This window comes from Diabrotica undecimpunctata, chromosome 10, assembly GCF_040954645.1.
Source record: "Diabrotica undecimpunctata isolate CICGRU chromosome 10, icDiaUnde3, whole genome shotgun sequence".
NCBI lineage: Eukaryota > Metazoa > Arthropoda > Insecta > Coleoptera > Chrysomelidae > Diabrotica > Diabrotica undecimpunctata.
In genome coordinates, this window is record NC_092812.1 from 73,669,772 (window position 1) to 73,689,514 (window position 19,743).

Below are 19,743 nucleotides of genomic sequence, written 5' to 3' on the forward strand. Positions count from 1 at the left end.
AGCTTCAAATGTTTTGTTAATGGTTATTATACATGTTTCTCAATTCTATTTATTTAAAATATTTTATTGTGAGAAGTTCAGGACCGTAATATCAACTTACTTATTGTGTAATTATGTATTGATATGAGGAGATTATATCAATACTATATAGATCAAGAAAAAATACAACAACATGCAACCTACAGTTTTGCCCCCTAGTGCCAAAGTCTTTTTTAAATCCCAATTGGTTTCCTGTTCATGTATCTTTCGCAACTTGTTCCTGTTGTTTCCATTTTTTTGTCGTCTTCAAATAGCTCTTTTATATATTCTTTCCACTAATCCTTTTTGTCTGCCTTTCCAATAATTATTATTTTATTATTTTTGTCTATTATGTTTCCAATACCCGTTTTTTTGTGTATGTCAGCTGCTTGTTTAATTTTTTTGTATATGTTAAAGCTGTTATTATTTTTTCACAGCTGTTTTTCTAATAATTTTATTCCTGTCCATTTTTCTGATAGCCACAATTCCTTCGCTTCTTCAATTTTTTGTTTGGTTGTTTTATTTGCGTTTTTGTATTAGTGTTCATTTTTATTCTTGAATTTCTCAGGATTTTCTCTAACCCTCTCCATTTTTCTGTTGCGTTAAGTTGTCCTTGTCGTTCTACTTCCTGAACTTACTTTACTTGTGTATTTGTTTAGCATCCCTTACATACCCGTTATCTCCGGCCCTGGCAACTCTTAGGATTTTCAAAGTTAATGTAATTAGGTGATTTACAGTTGTTGATGTCTGTCTGCTCCTTGAAAACTCACTGACTCTAGTGTAAACTTATAACTAATTACTAAGAAACTCACAACTAATTAAACTGTATTAGTTTTACTAAGAATATATAAATCGGTATTTAACTTTGAGGAATCAGATATTAGTATCACTGGATATCCCCGAATAGAAAAACTATATATGTGGCTGTAGTGAGATTACTGCACTTCACCTTTAAAGTACCACACTAAAAGTGTCTTTCCTTCCTTCAGGAAATTACCAGCTCTCCTAAGAAAGAACCAGTGACATGTGGTCAAACTTTCTCTAATTTCTAAAATTATTAAACATGGATAAGAAGCCTAAAATTTATGAGAGAAAGTATGGTGTGTCTAATTGATGATGCTTTGGTATCTAAATCACCGCTGTGCAAGAAGGTTGCAATTATGTAGCCCTCACTCGCTGATAAAAATTGGTCACCCTTCCTCAGTTTAGTAAAAAAGCAGTTTAAAACTTGAAAACGTATTTAGCGACTCAGTAGCGTATCAGTATTTTGAAGGAGTTATTCTTCTTCTTCAGCCTTAAGTAATCCAACTTTGGACATAGGCCTCCCCCAAATCAATCCAGTGTCTTTTATTTCGCGCCACTTGCTTCCAGTTGTGTCCTCCGATCTTAATGTCATCAGCTTATCTCATTTGTGGTCTTCTTCTGCTTCTCTTTCCTAACCATGGCCTTCACTGTTGTATTTCATGGTTCCATCTTTTATCCTTCAGTCGGGCATTGTGTCCTGTGAAGCCATTTTAATTTGGCAGCATGTTCTCCTTCGTCTTTTACTTTGGTTGAAGGAGTTATATTTATATATAAAAAAAATAAAAAAAATTAAAATAAAAAATGTTACACCGTATAAGTATTTGTTTCTGTAGTCCTACATTTTTCCATCGGCTGCTTTATACTGAAAATTGTATCTGCAGTTTGTCTGCAGTATGTGTGTGGGTATGATGTAAGATGATGCAAGATAACGTTGAAAGAAGATGTAAGGTGATGTTGTTAAATGATGATGTAAAATGATAGTGTAAAAGATGTAAAGTGACGTAAAGTGATTTTGTAAAATGATGTAAAATGATGTTGTTAAGTGATGTTGTAAAATGATATTGTAAAATGATGTTATAAAATGCTGTTACAAGATTATGTAAGATCATGTGTGTGTATGTGTGTGAGCGTGTGTGTGAGTTTTTAATCTATGTGTATGTGTGTGTGTGTAGTTTTGAGATATTGACTGGGAAACCTACGGTATCATTTATCTAATCATAGAGATTCAAACTGGTTTCTTTATCAAACATTATCGAGTGTTTTATTGGGTTTTTTATTGAGTGTTTTATTATTATCATTGAACAGATGAAGTCTTGTTAAATCCTTAAATTCCTTAGTGCACCAGTAAATCTGTTTCAGGTAGCGTCAGTTGAACCATCTCCTAGTTCTCAGTCAACTCCTGAGCTAGCCGGTCAACGAGAAGATATCTCTGCAATCTCGCAGAAAATATGGAATTTGTCAAGACTGTCTTTCGACAACACAGATAGGACAAATTTCTTATACAGACAGGACTTGCATCGGCATTTTCTAATAGGTGCAGGGGGTAAGTTTGGATATTACCTACATACAGGATATTAAATTAAAAACTACCGGCGCTTATAAAATTGATTCACATATTTTGATTGCCTTAAACTGACTTTCGTATGTTTATCATCTATTAGCACAAGGTCTATTTGACTAATTATCTGGCTATATAGTGTTATCCAAGTATCTTTATGAATTTCTTGGTGGTCAAAATAAGTACTCATGATTCGCATATTATATTATATTTGAAAGCAAATATTGCTCTTCTACCATTTAGGTCACTGTCCTTATTTCTTTCTTCCAGATATTTAATCTTCCCTACCCATATTTGCTTTACAATCTCCTTAGTCTCATGAAAATCTCGAAAATAATTAGTTTTTGTATCATATGGTGGTATTTTATAGAACATTTCTTCCATGTATTCATAATATTTAACTTTATTATCTTTATCCACAGTCTCGTTCGAACCTTTGAGTTGGAAACCAGTATCGAAGAAGTAATTGTGTATAATTATCTTATTTTTTGTTATTATTACCTATAATTAGTATAAGCCGTTCGTTATCAAGAAACACAATAACCGAACAAACTGTTTGTGTTCAATATTATTATAATTAACTCAGCTTAATCTACAGGAAAATGTATTGGTGTATGAGTCGAAAATCAAATCTTAGCCTGGAGAACAAACTTCTGATTTATAAATGTATTTTAAAACCAATATGGCCATATGCAGCACAAATCTGGAGTACAGCAAGTAATACCAAAATACAAAAACTTTCCAATCAAAAGTACTGCGCCAGATCTGCAATGTCCCTTACTATATTACGAACCACAGATTGTACCACGATCTACCATTAGTTAGCGAAGATCTGGTGTAAACTATGTTTACAAGACCAGACTATCTTACCATCCAAATCCGCTGGCCACGGATCTGCTCACCTTTTCACATAAAACAAGATTAAAAAGACCAGACCCTTTGAACCTCTAGTAAATCTGGAGAAACAGAGTATAGTGTCATAGTGCATACAAGACCAGACTATCTTACCATCTAAATCCGCTGGCCACGGATCTGCTCACCTTTTCACATAAAACAAGATTAAAGAAACCAGACCCTTTGAAACTCTAGTAAATCTGGAGAAACAGAGTATAGTGTCATAGTGCGGTGAAATTACAAGTTTTTAATCTAGTGTTTTTTAAAGCTTTTCTCGATTTTTTGAGTAATTCTAGACTTGTGTTAAATTAATTGTTATGTCATAGACAAAACTTATAATAGTATATGTCTTACTTCGGTGCTCGCCACCGAAATTTATGTACAATAACATAGTGGGCGGCTTCCTACTATGTTATATATTGCTTATTGTTTATAATGAAACAGATTGCAATAAACATTGGATGTTAAAAAAATTGCAGTTGTGCACCTTGGGCGTCCTTAACCAGGCCTTCGTACAAAATTTCCTGTCTCGTGGTATTTTTTTAAAGTATTCGAAACTGTAGATTGACTTCTCCTGAGACGTAGTGTGATATATTTTTGTGTATATCCTTCCTCGTACAAAATTACAATCTGTGCTGCTTGGGCTTCATCGTAGTGTCAAATTGGTGGAATACTTGTTTTAAACTTAGTTAAATCAAAACAATATTTAATTAAACTTAATAAATTAAACTAAAAATAACCGAATTTCTATGGTTTTTCCCTTACGTTAAAAAAGGTTTTTTATGATAAAATGTATGAATGACACTAAATGCTGAATAAACGTCAAAGTAAACGTCAACATTTTTCAAACCAATTGAGTAGGTACATCAGCCATCAGCCTACTATACGAGTAACAACGTATTCGTATATCGAATAAACTAAGTCTCGTGGTAAATTAGACTATCTACGAATAATATTGTTTATTATCTAGTAGGTGAATAATTCCGTATCCGTACAGAAATCCACACAAACAGTTGCGCCTTGTACAAGTAGAATCCTTCCCAATTAAATTCAGATTTATTGAAGTAAAATACATGCTTACCGGATTTGATTACACTTTGGTAATTAACAGATCCGCTTAGAAATGAATACTCTGTGAAGTTAACTTACACCTTTCTCTATTCAGACAGATTCTAAATACCCACCTACCGCTTTATGTCGAAACCATTCAGGTTCAAAGTTACTTAAACAAGATTGTTTAAAAATCTGACTACAGCTAAAGAAAATAAACACACCAGAAATGTTTAAGGATTACAAAGTATTTTCCTCGTGTATACATCAACTTTAATTAAATTTTAAATACTTGCATATTATTGTAATTATTGATTAATCAGAAAACTAATATGATTTGCAAAGTAATTTCAATGCAATCTTAATTTCAGTATAACACAATGTGTTTTTAACTTTTGAAATGATCAAAAAGAAATTTAAAAGCTTGATATTTTTAAACCCATATTTAGGATCTACTCATAAACAGTTTATTGAGTAATTTGTAAATGTGATGACAATATTGACTTGATTTGGGTACCGTCCAGTTCTCTATTTTCACCTATGTAACCAAGTCTTCTGGTCAAGACCTCTTCAGTATTCGTTCCTCTATTGGTGATTGATATAATTCACTGATAATTTGGCGGTGGTGCGTTAAATTACGAATTTTGGCCTTGTTGGCGTAGAGTAGAGTAAGCATTCGATAGTATCAAACATGACAAACTCATAGAACTATTACATCTTACAGGACTTGACACTAAGAACATCCAGATTATAAAAAATCTATATTGGAATCAAACAGCCCACATGAAGAATGGACATATGGTGAGTGAAAACGTAACCATTTCGAGAGGGGTTAGACAGGGCTGTATTCTTTCGCCACTGCTTTTCAACCTGAACACGGAACAAATATTTCTAGAGGCACTGGAAGAGTACAACGAGGACATCAAGATTAATGGCGTACCAATAAGTAATTTTCGATATGCAGATGATACTGTTATACTGGCCGACAATATCGAAGATTTACAGATGATGCTAAATAGAGTAAATACAACTGGCAACCAATTTGGACTGAAGATCAATAGAAAAAAAAAACTAAATTTATGGTGATCAGTAAAAAGAACATTCAACATATCGACCTGAATATTGAAGCCGAACGTATTGAAAGAGTACACCGATTACACCAAGAGTATCTGGGATATATAGTAAATGATAAGTGGGACCCAGACGTAGAGATTAAGATCCGAATTGAAATAGCAAGATCCAAATTCATCAAAATGAGAAAGCTCTTAAGCAACCGCCACCTAAGCGTTAACCTCCGATGGCGCTACGAAATGCTACGTACTCTCTACGCTACTTTACGGAGTTAAAGGGTGGACGTTAACAGCAGCAACTATAAAGAAGTTAGGGGCTCTAGAAATGTGGCTGTATCGACGCATACTGAGAATACCTTGGACAGACAGAGTGACCAACACAGAGGTATTAAGACGAATGGGTAAAGAGGTGGAATTGTTAACAACTGTTAAAAGGAGGAAAGCGTCATACCTGGGCCATGTGTTCCGTAATGATAAGTACAGTCTGCTACAGCTTATCGTGGAAGGCAAGATTGAAGGTAGAAGAGGTTTGGGCAGAAAGAAGAAATCCTGGCTGAGAAACTTGAGAGAATGGTTTCAAATACCAGAAGCTGCGAACATAATACATGCGGCACAAAACAGAGAAACCTATCGTTTGATGATCGCCAATCTTCGGTAGAAGACGGCACATAAAGAAGAAGGCGTAGAGTAACATGACATCTTTTACAGTTGGTGCTCCTAGGTCATTGGGGATGGTTGCATGGCTCCAAGGGACGTTAGCTATCATACAATGATTTTAATTGTAAGGTCTGAAAATTTTTTATATTTAAAGGCTTGCTACAGCCTCAGAGTTCTACGCCGTAAGTACATATTGGTTTTAGTATGACTTTGTAAAGCAGTATTCTGTTCTCCAATGACAGTTATGAATTTATGCCAAATAACCAATTCGTTTTTTTCAATTTTATATCAAGCTGAGGTTCTTGGCGTTAATGTGTTGCTTTCAGGTGAGCTTTCGTTCCAAATGCAACCCAAGATGTTTCAATATGTCTCTAGCAGGAATAGGTGCGTTGTTTACACTAACTTCTGGACAGATGAGTCTTCTTGTTGTGAATGTGATTTGGGCTGATTTTTCGTTGTTGACTTTAATTTTCCATTTCAATAACCAATTCTCTAATGTATGCAAGTAATTTTGCAGCTTTTCAGATGCTATATTTGGGTCTTTGTTTGAAACTAAAACGGCTGTATTATCGGCAAAAGTCGTCACTGTGGCGTCATCTGTAATAGGTATGTCAGTAGTAAAGATTTGGCAGAGAATGCGATCTAGAACACTTCCCTGAGGAATTCCGGATTGGACTGAGTAATAGGAAGAAATCAATATTAATTTTTACTTGGAATGAACATTCGTTAATATAGGACTTCAAGATAAGATACATATCGCTAGGCAGTAAAGATTTAATTTATATAGCAAACCGTTGTGCCAGACTTTATCAGAAGTCTGTTGAATATCGAGAATTACTATAGCACACATAGTGTTTTTTTCCAAACTTTTCTTAATTTTATTTACTCTTCTATGACTGATGGGTTGTTAAATATTTTTGACGGAAACCAAACTGATGTTCGGGTATTCTTTTCTCAAGTGTTACAGTTTCGCTTGGGGTTTTGTGAGCGTCGGCTGATTGGAGGTGATAGTTGGCAGGGTGCATCTGGATATTCGCCATCATCACATTATAATTTATGTTTTGACATAAATTTGGAGTAAATATATTTTCTAAATATTCTGCAAATACATTAGCTTTTGGAGTTGGCAGTGTTTTCTTGAATTTTTTAGTTGGTCTTCATATAGAGTGGTCATTTGGAGAGAGAATGTTAATATAGAAATTGAAGGTGTCATTACAAGATTTATTTAGCGCTGAGGTTAGTTGGTGTGTTAGTCTATTTAGCTGTGTCTTATCGAGTGGATTTCGGGACCTTTGCCATTTTGCACACACTCTGCTTTTTTCGGTTACAATTTTTTTGATATGTAAGGGCACATGTTGTCTTCAGGATTACCGTTTTTACTTATAGAAGTGGATTCTCAAGCAGCGTTTTGTATTACAGCTGTTAACTTTTGTACTACCAATTCCAGCTCATCAGATTCTTTTATTCGGTGATTTAACATTATATTTTGTTTAATGATATTTTCAAATTGTTCCTAGTTTGTTTTTTTGTTAGATAATCTTGCTAATCTTGCTAATAGCTATTGATTGTATAATATAGTTGTGCTTAATGTTATTATTATGGCGCGATGGTCCAAACTTAGGTCAAAACTAGGCTCTATTTTTGAATGCGTGTTAGATAAACCTTTAAATATTACAAAATCTAGACTATGCAGAATTTTGTTGTTTTCTGCTGGCCAGTATGTTAGTTCTCCCGTGGAACAACTGAGTTGGTATCAACAAGTCCTCACAGACACTTCATCTAAGGACTAGCAACCCCAGTGGAGTCTTAGGTTGCCATGTAATCAATTCCTTTTGTAACTTAAACATCATAATTTTTAATTTTCACAAATGTAACTCAAAGTTTTTTACCCATGTATTTAGTGGCTTCAAATATGTACATCCAGATAGCACTGATGATGGAATAGTTACTCCGAAAACGTTCTGTGATGTAGCCCGATAGGGTTTTTATTATTATACCTTCTATAAAGGAATTTTTAAATAAATTTTTTGTGAAAAATGATATACAGCCAACTACAGGAATTTAGTTTCCTTGTGGATTACAAAAAATATTCCACTCTAATTGAACTATCCCTGCTTCTGAATTGAAGGAAAACTGTCTTGAGAGAATGAAGTTGCCAACTGACAAATATACTTTGTCGACTGGAGTAGAGCATATAATATATTTTATACGTTCTATCGCATAGAACATAAAGGGGTCTGAATACAGAAAATTAGAATACAGAATATTAAGTCAAAATTAAAATTGGAATTTAGATTATGACAGAATATTTAGTAAATAGAAAGTTGAACGGATAGTTAAGCGCCAAATATTGTTAAAATAAAAATAGTAAAATAAAATGGAAAGTTAATAAATGAAACAAATCGAAAGGAATTGAAATAAAATAATTATTTAAAGAAAAAAAAAACAAACACTTAACGTTTATAACGTTATAGAGTAAATTGAAGCACATAAGACGTAATAAGTCCCCCTGCCCTATTCCGTTGCCTATATCTACAGGTTCTGTAAGTTGTCCATCTATCTTGACTTCCATCTTGTTGTTTTGGTATATATTCTCAATAGTTTTGCCAATATCTAAGGCAAATTATATATTATACAAAAGTTGAATTATATCTTTGAGTCTTATTCTGTCAATTCCTTTCTTAACCCTCCATCACTCGCACCTCAAAAAATTACGCCATCACTCGCGTGTTAGATTTTATCTAACATATGGGTATAAGTCAAATAAATGAGTCATTAGTACTTATTGGTTAAGTTACGGGTCGTATAAGTCTTTTAACTACACTAGATACATCGTTGGGTAGTTGATACCTATGGTCCTTCAGGTTGTTTGCCGGGGTAAAATTCGAGATTTTGTGTGAAAAATGTTCTAGCGTCCACCAAGGCATAAATCTTGATTCCATATTTGGCTTATTGCCTATATCATCATCATCCAGCCTCAAGAGTCCACTGCTGAACGTAGGCCTCTTCCTCATGTTTCCAACCCCGTCTATCTTGCGCCGCTCTCATCCAGTTTTTATTGAGTCTTCTTAAATCGTCAGTCCATCTTGTAGGTGGTCGACCGACGCTTCTCTTGTCTTCCCTTGGCCTCCATTCCAATAACCTCTTTGTCCATCGCCCATCTGTCATTCTGGCTATGTTCGTCAGGCCATGGAGTTTGGGGTGTGTACATTGTAAAATGGCGTACACCCCATCCATCCATGCTATGGCATGCTGGACGAGCCATACAGTCTGTAGTCAACACCCCGAAGTATGAGCGGGAACACAAAATGTATCAATACTCATACTCTTATGAAACGCACCTGGCGGATCATAAGAGCCTTCACATTTTACTCTTCTTCAACTTGTCTTGAGTGAAATGTCTTTAATCTTTTCTATCAGCCTCTCTTGGCTAACTCTTGTTTTCTTCCGACCCCGAATGGCGATTAGGTTTCCGAAGGCAGACGGGTCACTATATTTCTTTCTAATATATTCTTCCCATCCACACCTTCTTTCCCTCCCCATCCTACCCAACAAAAATATGGAGAAAACCAGATGCAAAAAATCCGTAAGTTAAGGTGGAAGCTATCGTGCTAAAAACTGAATGGTTGCACGTCACGCGGCCGCTAACGATGCTCTTGGGACACCGGGCGAAATCCCATTGAATATTAGCCTTGTTCCTGTACGCGGGGCTCCACAGGAATCGACCAACGTTCCCCAGCTACTCGTGGGAATAAATATGAATACTCACCGACATGCTGGGCAAGCACGGTGTTTAAATGCCAAAAACCCGACCACTGTAAACCAACCCTATTCAATGTGCGTCAAAAAGATATTGCCTATATACTGTCTAAATTTACATCGACCACGGAACGCTTCCAACATTTCATCTATGGTCACATAGAATCCAGGATTGTATGCAGATAAACAGTTAGTGACAAACATTTCATATATTTCTCGAATGGGTGCAAAATTATCAACTGCCGAATTTTCTTGCCTCTTAGTGGCGTCGTCAAATCTTACAGCTTAAATTATTTGGTGAAATCTTTTCTTTGACATAGTAGCTGCAAAAATATCTGGAGCTGTGCCATCTAATTTCCAGAGTTCATCAGTATTTAAATGTTGCGCTCTCTTTACCCCAATAAGGAACAAAAGTCCGATAAATGCTTGCATTTCCTCGTAGTCAACAGCAGGACAATCCCTATGGCGAATATAAAACACTCTCATCATATCCAGTTTTTGATTTATATATTTTACAATATTATTGATCATAGCATCCGAGAAAAACAATTTCCAGCATTCTAATATGGTTTTTGTGCCTTTTGCTTTTAACCCAGGTAAGTTCGTAACAATATTACAAGCTTTGGTCTTACCTTTGGAGTGTGTTTCTTATGTTTCAACCATGGTGTTTTATCTTTGCCATAAAATCTCTTTTTCATTCATTTTTAAGCTATGGTGTTATTCTGTGGGGAAACTCTTGCAATGCCCTAACAATATTTAAATTGCAAAAAAAAGCAATAAGAATAATTGCAAAAGTTAGCTATTTGGAATCTTGCAAACCGTTGTTTATTAAATATAAGATAATGTCTTTGCCAACATTATGGCTATACAGCGTTAATGTGGAAATACATAAAAACGCTGATACTTTAATTAAACACTCTGACTTATATAACTATAGCACAAGAGGTGCAAATAACATTAGAACAGTTAAGTATCGTTTGAGTAAATCACAAAAAAACTCAATTGACTATAATATATACAACCTAGGGACTAAATAAGGATTTAAAACAACTTTCGATGAATAAATTTAAATTAGATCTGAAAAGATACCTTTTGAGATTTGCTTTTTACTCTGTTAGTGAAAACTTTGATCACTTCAAGGCAGTAACATGAACATGGATGTACTCACTATGTTGGTATATGTCTTATTTTGTATATCTTATGTTTTATTTTATGTTATGCGTATTAATGTATTTTCATCTCCTATTGTATTTTGTGTATGTTATATATTATCTTTTTTACTTATACATATAATTGATTTGCTACAAACAAAGTTAAATAAATCTTGAAATCTTGAAACTTGGATAACCATCATCTTGGCCTCTTTCTTCCATGGCATCTTTAGGATCACTGGGTAGATCTTATGTGAACTGCTGAGAATCTGTATTGTGGATACTGTGTTCAGAACGAACATCACGTAAGTCCTTATCAAAATCTAGTGGTTCCACATGGCTGTCTATCTCTTCATACCATTTTAGTAACTGGTTTTCCATTTTCTTGTCCATATTTACCTACAATAAACCAAAATAGCGCTTATAATAACGGATGTTCAACAATCTATAGGTATTTCACTAAAAATCTTACCTTTTATGATAATAATATAACTTTTCTTAAGTGATCTCTCTAAAAATCAACACACGCCAACTCTCGCGTAGTTAGATTTTTTCTAACGCTCCGACGAACGCGATCGCTCGCGTGTGAAATTTGAACTATCAACTGCTGTCGGCTATAAGATAATAGGTACTCCCACCATTATTTAACATAGGCTTATACGAGTCTTCATAGGAGTATTCCTGGTTGCAGAACCCAAAAGAAGCAATATTTCGAAAATTATGGCGAAATAGTTAAAAATGTTTTTTCTAACGGTGCGAATGATGGAGGGTTAAAGTTGATTAGAAATAAAAATGCTGGTCTATTATACTCCATTTGCTTTATGACAAATACTATATCTATACACATTCCTCTAGTGTAAAAACTTTGTTGTTAATGTGGTAAGTTTATCTTCTGATTTATTCGTTCTGGCAAAATTTTAATTGTAATGTTAAGGATGGTATTTAACGAGTTGGTACCTCTGTAATTTTCGTTCTGTTTTCATCGCCTTTTACTGGAGACAATAATGAATACAATCTCATGTCGACAATTTATTATCATTCTGGGAGACTTTAACGGTAAGTTGTGGAAGCGATTTGACGTTGATGGTAATCTTGTTGGAAATTTTGGCATCGGAAACAGGAATGATCGACGAGAACGACTGTTGCAATTTTGCACTAATAGCAACTATATTGTTACATTGTTACAAACACTATCTTCCAACAACATTGACGTAAGTTGTAGACGTGGATATCAGCTTATGGCTGTACAAAAAATCAAATTTATTTAGTATGAATTCAAAACCGAGGGCGTAAGGGAAGGTGTTGTAGCTCGGATACTTTTTTACTAAATTGGGGTTTTGGAAGTTGTTAAAAGTAATAAAGCAACCTCACTTTTGTAGTGTAATATTGAACTATGGCATAACAATATAATTTTTGTTGGATGCTTAGAACATTTGCATTTAAAAAAATTAGGTCACTTCAGAAAATAGTGACAAATTGCCCAAGGTACAACATAGGTGTTGTACGTTGAACACAACGATCTTGTACTTTAGACACAGTATACGATAAATATAAAAATATATTTTACTTAAAAAAACCTTTATTAATAAAAAAAAAACTTTTATACATATTAAAAAAACAGAAAGTAGTTTAAACAAATTTTATAAAGCTTAACATCTCTGTAACTTCATAAACCTCCCTATTTTTTTTTGAGGTCCAATGTTACGTTTAATTTCACATGACTTCTGTAAGTTTCGTTTTTCCCTCTCAGGTTATTTCCAATTTTTGAGGGATTTTTGCATAGATTCTAATAAAAATTCTTGTTCTATATTATCAACAATTTTTCCAGGAACATATTAACTTTCAGTTTTATTATCATAAATTTCAAAACACATTTCAGACATATCTGATTCTTGTAACGAAAAATTATCATCTGATATGGAAGATTCAGAATCAGCAACGATTTTTCTTTTAAGGACTTTTTCTTGTTTTTGCCTTTTGCTGTATTTTGTTTCGAAACTTTAACATTTTTTTTTTGTTTTACTAGCCATTTTCAATATTTCAATCCTGGTTTTCTCCGGTGTATCTGTTAAAATGCACGACTTTCGTTTTTGTTTTCTCCTTCCATTGTTTTTATTTGATGCAGCTTTAGGATAAAGTTTAATCATATTTGGTGTAACAATATTTTTAAACACAGCTTCTGCAACTGATTGAGAAGAAATCTTAGCCTCAGTAGGTAATTGAGGTAAACTGTCAGAATAAGCGGCTGTATTTGTGTCTTCGTTTTTATCGGAAGTACTGTTATTAGTTACCGAGTGCTGATAAATAGTACGAGTCGTCGAAAATGTTTTCGTTAACTTCACACATTTCCGTGGCTTTAAATCCTTGCATAATGTTATTAGAAGTAAAATCTAGTAGAAATGCTTTCCCAACTAGTAAAGCCACATTGTAAACTGTTATTGATTTACTCTATATCCTGGAGTAATCATCACTTCAATTGTTGCAGTGCTATATTTTTCAAATGGTCCAAACACTCCTTTGTCTAGTGGCTGTAGCTTGTGTCTTTTAAGTGGGTGAAATCTCACTAAAATAATACCGTTTCGCTTGGCTAGATCGATAACAGGCACACTGATGTGACTTTCATGATTTTCCAAGAGCACAATACACGATGAGTCAGTAGGTAGCTTAGGTGTTTAATAAAGTGTTCCATAAACTCAATAAATAAATTTTCGTTGGACCATCTAGAAGGATTTGCACCTCCAATGGTACCAGGTGTAGCATTTTTTATGATGAAGTTTCTATGGTTGACTCGCGGGAATATTAGCAAAAAAGGTATAAAACCTTTACCGGCATTACCGACTAAGATTTTTGGTGGGACGTGGACAGTGAAGAATTCGGTTTCATCAATGTTCCATATAGTAGAAGGTAAAATGACAGAACCCTCTGAAAATGCAGCCTTATAGTTCGTAAATACTACAGCTACGTTGGTTATATTGAAAGCAGTCGAACGAGCTGAACTTGTGTCTTCTGGCTTTCGCAAACTAAGTTATAAATGTCTTTTGCACAAAATGTGTAACCAGTAATCTCCCATGTTTTTGGATAATTTTTATTATTACGCTTTGTAAACTGATATACCACAATCTGAACGTTTTATAGGGTTAATCCATACTGTAAATCTGCAGTCTCTTTAATATAATCGCACAGCATTAGCTCTTCTTGATTTGTAAAAACTTTATGTTGCATTAAATTATCGTGTAAGGTACTAATTTCCTTTCCTGAATCAGTACAATGTTAAAAATGACGCTTTTCTCTCAACTATTGAACGACCTGTCGCAACTGTTCTTTATCAAGCGGAGTTCGTTTTATGTCTAGTTTACTGCGTGAAATATTTTCTGGTGCCTGCCATTATTAACAAAATAAAAAATAAATATAGAAGTTCGACAACTTAAAACATGTTTTACAAATATTAAATCACCAAATCATCAAACTAGTGTATTGTGTCCTAAATACATCTACCTTACTAAATTTTGTAAAAGTGGCAACATCCTTAAAACTGTTGCTTACAACATCCTAACATTCAAACAATTGCAAGCTAATTAAACGATCTGATCTTCGGAATACAATGTTTTTCGTAAAACCTAATGTATAGATTTAATGCATGACTTAAAGATTAAAAAAAAACTTACTTTTTAACGGAAAAATATAAAAATCAGAAATACTGAAAAGTTTGTTGTGACCAAGATACAACACTGTCCAAGGTACAACATGCTCCCCTATATTAATAAAGTCAGCCAAAACTATAATCACTAAGAATCTCCTAAGATGTACAAATTGGAAGGAAGGAAGGATTTCTTCGCTAGTTCTCCATTCGTTATTCCAGTATTTTATTGTGTTTTATAATTTTGTTAATAAATGCTATTAATTGTTTCTTCATTGGCGCTCCACAATATTTCAGCATCGCATTTGGTACTTTATTTTTACCGGCAGCTTTTTTATTCTTTTTCCTAGAAGTTTTCCATTTCGTTGTCGATATGATACAGGTATTTTACACACGGCAGAAACTCAGCTTTCAAGCTCTCTAGTCAGTTGCTCAATGCACCTTCTAAAATATATTGTCAATGCACCTCCCTTGTATGCAATGCGTCCAGTGTTTACGCGACACTGAACCTTCGGGAACGTATGATTATATTCTTTATTTCATCTTTACTTAAAGTGATTTGTATTTTCCTAGTATTTGGGTTACGTTTTCTATTTTGCATCCTTTATGTTTTAAATCTTTCAATATATCCTTTGCTTGGCAAGATTGATATAATGAATGCAAGCGAAAACTTTGGCGAACATATAAACTCACTGGTTTCCTTGATGATTTTCTAGCTCACCGTAATCTTTATAACCGAGTCTAATAATCGTTGCTAAAGTTAAGAACAGAATTTGAAGAATCTATCATTGAAAGTGTTAATAGTAAAAAAGTTTATCGGTACATTCGCACACCTTTATCTTCTGAAGTGTCCATACCATTACTTCAAAAAGATGACGATTGTTTATGTTCTTCGAATAACGAATCTTCGGAATTTTTATCGTTATTTTTCAGGTTTTTACAGATATATTCCTAAGATACCATTACTAACTCCTTTTTTCAGAAACAATGTGCAGAATTTGTAGTCATCCCTATATCTCTCATAATAAATGCTTCTTTTAATCAAGGTTATCTCCCCTCGTCCTGGAAATTGGCTTCGGTTACTCCTATGTTCAAGAAAAGAAATAAACTTGATTGCAATAATTATCGTCCAATCAGCCTGGTTCCTATTGTCGGCAAGGTCATGGAATCGATTATTTCGGAAGCTATGTCTGAGTTTCTCCTTCGAGAAAATGTCATCCGTCACCAACCATGGCTTTATCAAATTCAACGATCACAAACTTAATTCATTGTGTAAATGATTGATCTTTAAACAATTGGCATCCTGTCGATTTAGTCTTTTCCAAAGATTTCGACCGTGTTCCAAAATGTCGATTACTAGCTAAATTGGACTACTATGGTATCCGCGGAAAGTTAAACATTTGGGGAAGACTACTCGCTAGATAAGTCGGTCAAGAGAGGGGTCCAACAAGGATCAGTACTTGGACCGCTACTTTTTTGTATCCAATAAGGTTTCCATTTACGCTGTTGATACGAAATTAGTGCTTCAACAGGATCTTGACGCAATATTCGAATGGCCCACAGAATAGATACTTCTGCTTAACATTGATAAATGCGTTGTTCTACATATCGGCAAAAATAACCCATCACTACCGTACTTTATTAATGGATATCTCTTAAACTCGTTAAACTCCCACAACGATCTCGGAGTGATAATTAATAGTGACTTAAATTGATCTGATCACATAGTGTCGGTGTGTAAACGTGCAAACTCGAAACTGTTTATGATCCGTAAATGTTTTACATGTATATTGCTAACTTCTGTTAGTAAACTTTACTCAATATACGTTAGACCTATTCTTGAGTTTGTCCGGCTAGTGTGAAGTCCAGATCTCAGTCGCGATAAAATTCTACTTGAAAATGTTCATCCTAAACCCACAAGACTTCGAGGTGACCTAATTATATATCCTTATTTACTTATATCTTTCCGTGCTTTAAAATATAATTTTGGAAACCTAAACACCATATTCACTTTAAATTAAGACGGAAGATTAAGAGGCCATCGTTACAAATTAAAGAGGGCTACTGCAAGGTACAGGCTTAACTTCTTGCCAAATATTTATTATTTGAAACCATTTGAATCAAGACACCACATCGCCAACTAGTGTTAACATCTTTAAAAATAAACTTGATAGCTCTTTATTTTATTTATAGAACTGCGTTATTTTACGACCGCATTATTTATCTATTGTTTCACAATTTTTTATGATGTACTTAATTTTGTAATTGGTATTAGTTTTATAAGGATATTTTTCTTTGTTTTTTTTTTGCATAATAGGAGATCGCTCCTCTGCGCTGATTATTTTCAGATTTTTTCTTTCTTGTTTTTCATGAACACAAACATTGTATAACTGCTCATATTGACTACTTACTTGTTCTCGTTCCAGAGTACTTGATTTTATTGCTTAAGTTTTAAAGCTAAAATTGTTACACGAAAATTAATATCTTAATTTAACCTAATGTTTCAATTATGTTTTTATTTTTTATGTACCAGGAACGGCGACAATGTTACGTTCACTTTGACGGTTCGGAGACATTCCCTTATCATTTATTTCTATAATATTTAAATCTTATGGAACTGTCGTAACACTGCTCCTTCCTTTATAGTTATTTGCATCGAATAACTGCCAATACAATGCGAATTGCCAATACAATGAATCAATTCCATGGTAAGGAGCTAATCTCTCGATATGGACTACCTTGGGTTTACTTCTAGCCGAAGACTGAATGTGGTAGATTAGATCGTTTATTTTCTGCAGGACGGTGTATGGGTCCTCCCAGTTTCGTTTCGAACAAAGTTCTTTCTTACGTTTGGAATTTTGTAACCATACTGGATCACCTATTTCAAAAGTTGTCCTGGTAGTACGCATATCGAGCCTGGCCTTGGATTTATCGCTTTGAAAGTTTAAACTTTTACGAGCAAATTCATAGACTGTTTCCAATTTTTCTTTCAAAGTTTCGACGTACATCAGGAATTATCGTTCTTCTTCGCAAGAAGGCAATATTCCAAAACTAAGATCTTGAGGAGAATAACCGGTTGCGTCATGTTCGAAACTTCTATAGACTGGCAGTAGTAAAGGAAATAAAGTATCCAAATCTTGTTTATTATCTTATGAAACTGTCGTAACAAGATTTAAACTGAAAGTTTCTTTTTTTTTTATTCTAAACTAATAAATTTAATTCTCACTAATTTTTATAATAATGAACTGGTTGTTTGTATGTGTTTAAACTACGAAGATTTGAACACGACTCAAAAATTTTTAAATTTTATTATTTCTTTAATTTAATCTTAAAAATACTGATTAATTTACTATTTCAGATGAATCTTCATCGATATTGAGAACTTCAGTTGGAATGGCGATGAATCTGAAACCAAACGTCGACTGCTCTACTTGTCTGAATCACAATAATGCCGTATTTTCTTCCTCTGAGAGTAGTAATAAAGTCACCTAAATTTAGAGAAAAAAATACTACGAACGAATTGTATCATAACGTTGTTTAAGTAGGAATTGAAGTGCAATATGAATTATTTGTATTATGTAATATAGTAGTAAATCATATTAATAATGTTATCGGTTCTAAAATAAATAAATAGTAGAAACAAATTAATCATTTCTTTTTTTATTATATATACAAAAAGGTTACTGGTTAATTTCATAAAAAGAATATTATAGGCTCTTAATTATGAATTTTAGAAAGGAACTACAATGTTAAAGGGTTGTTTTATACAGTCAATGGGCCCCCAAATATGAAAAAACCGCGGAGTGCTAACATTTTTGAGAAAGGGTTGAATTAGTCCTTATGCATTTTGGTGCATTTGGGTAAATTCTATGCACTTTTCATATATGTTATCTTTTAAACTCAAAAAAAATTTTTTTTCGACAAAAATATATTTAAAAACAAAGCAAAAAACACGAAAATACGCGATTTTACTTTTTTTGCTCCATAACTCCTTTATACGGAGATAGGCATTACTTCACAAAAAAAACCTTCTTTTTTTAGGAATATCAATTCAATTACACTTTTTAAAATATTGGCCGTGGTACACTGTCTCAAAGCATGGATATTACGGCTAAAAATACAGCTATTGAGAAAACCGTGCTGTTAAATAAAACTCTGACTGAAACTCATGAATCAAGTCACAAAAAAAAGAGAGGTTGCAGAAAAATAACAAGACAATGAAAAACAGAAAAAAATGTATGGAAAAAATCGATCGTAAGTGGGAAGAAAAAAACTGGAACAAGTAGCCATAAATGTCATTTTCAAAAACAATACGGAACCCTATAGGTATACTAAATGAATGGAAAAAACAAATTTTAATTATTTTTTGATGAAAAATTCTTGGATTATCTTTGTAAAGAAACGGTAAAGTACTTTCGCTTCACAAAAATCCTGTCCCTTTAACTTGTCTATTGATGATTATAAAAATACTTTGGCATCCTTATTCTCTCTGAATACCATCCATCGCCTTCTAGGAGAATATACAGTAGACTCGCGATTATCAGAGGTAATTGGGACCGTGACTACCTCGGATACCGAAAAAACTCGGTTAACAGTGAGATTGTTTATATTGATAGAAAAATGTGTACCTATGTAAATAATGATTAATGTGTTTATTTTAATAGATAGTTTTTAAGCCACTTATTTCAGTAACGTTAAACGTTATACGTTATTCTGCTCATGCGCATTAACAGAAAAATAACGGATTACTTTATTAGCGGATAAGGTATTCCCTTATTTAGGTAGAAATAAGGGTCACGTTATTAACGAATTACGTATTTGTAATGTTGTCAAATGCCATATATCTAAATCGTAAAAAAACGAACAAAAAGTCATATGAGCTAAATGTCATATGATTTGGAATACGTAAGGACCGAGTTAGTCGAGGAATATCCCTTTTCTTAAATCAAAAATTGAATTCACCATATTTGTCTTTAAATGTTTCCAACACAAAATGTGGTCTTGTTGCAAAAGGTATTACAGGATCAAAAATATTGTGAAGAATTAAGCCTATTATCAAATTGTGATCTATTAGTTCTCCGTGTTTTCGTCGTCTTAATATATTTTTAATATATTCTTTCATTATGGCAAATATTTCAAATAAAA

The 19,743-nt window shown here is 33.6% G+C and overlaps 1 protein-coding gene across 1 annotated transcript in view; it reads left to right on the top strand.

The window, feature by feature from the left end:
• The window catches only part of fuss (SKI family transcriptional corepressor fussel), a 130,621-nt gene extending 112,423 nt beyond the window's left edge, over window positions 1-18,198 (top strand). Inside the window, exons 5-6 of the mRNA XM_072546134.1 lie at window positions 2,182-2,365; window positions 17,957-18,198. Coding sequence (XP_072402235.1) covers window positions 2,182-2,365; window positions 17,957-18,090 — 318 coding nt within the window. The 3' untranslated portion in view covers window positions 18,091-18,198. The remainder of the gene's footprint in view (window positions 1-2,181; window positions 2,366-17,956) is intronic.
• Window positions 18,199-19,743: the final 1,545 nt, after the last annotated feature.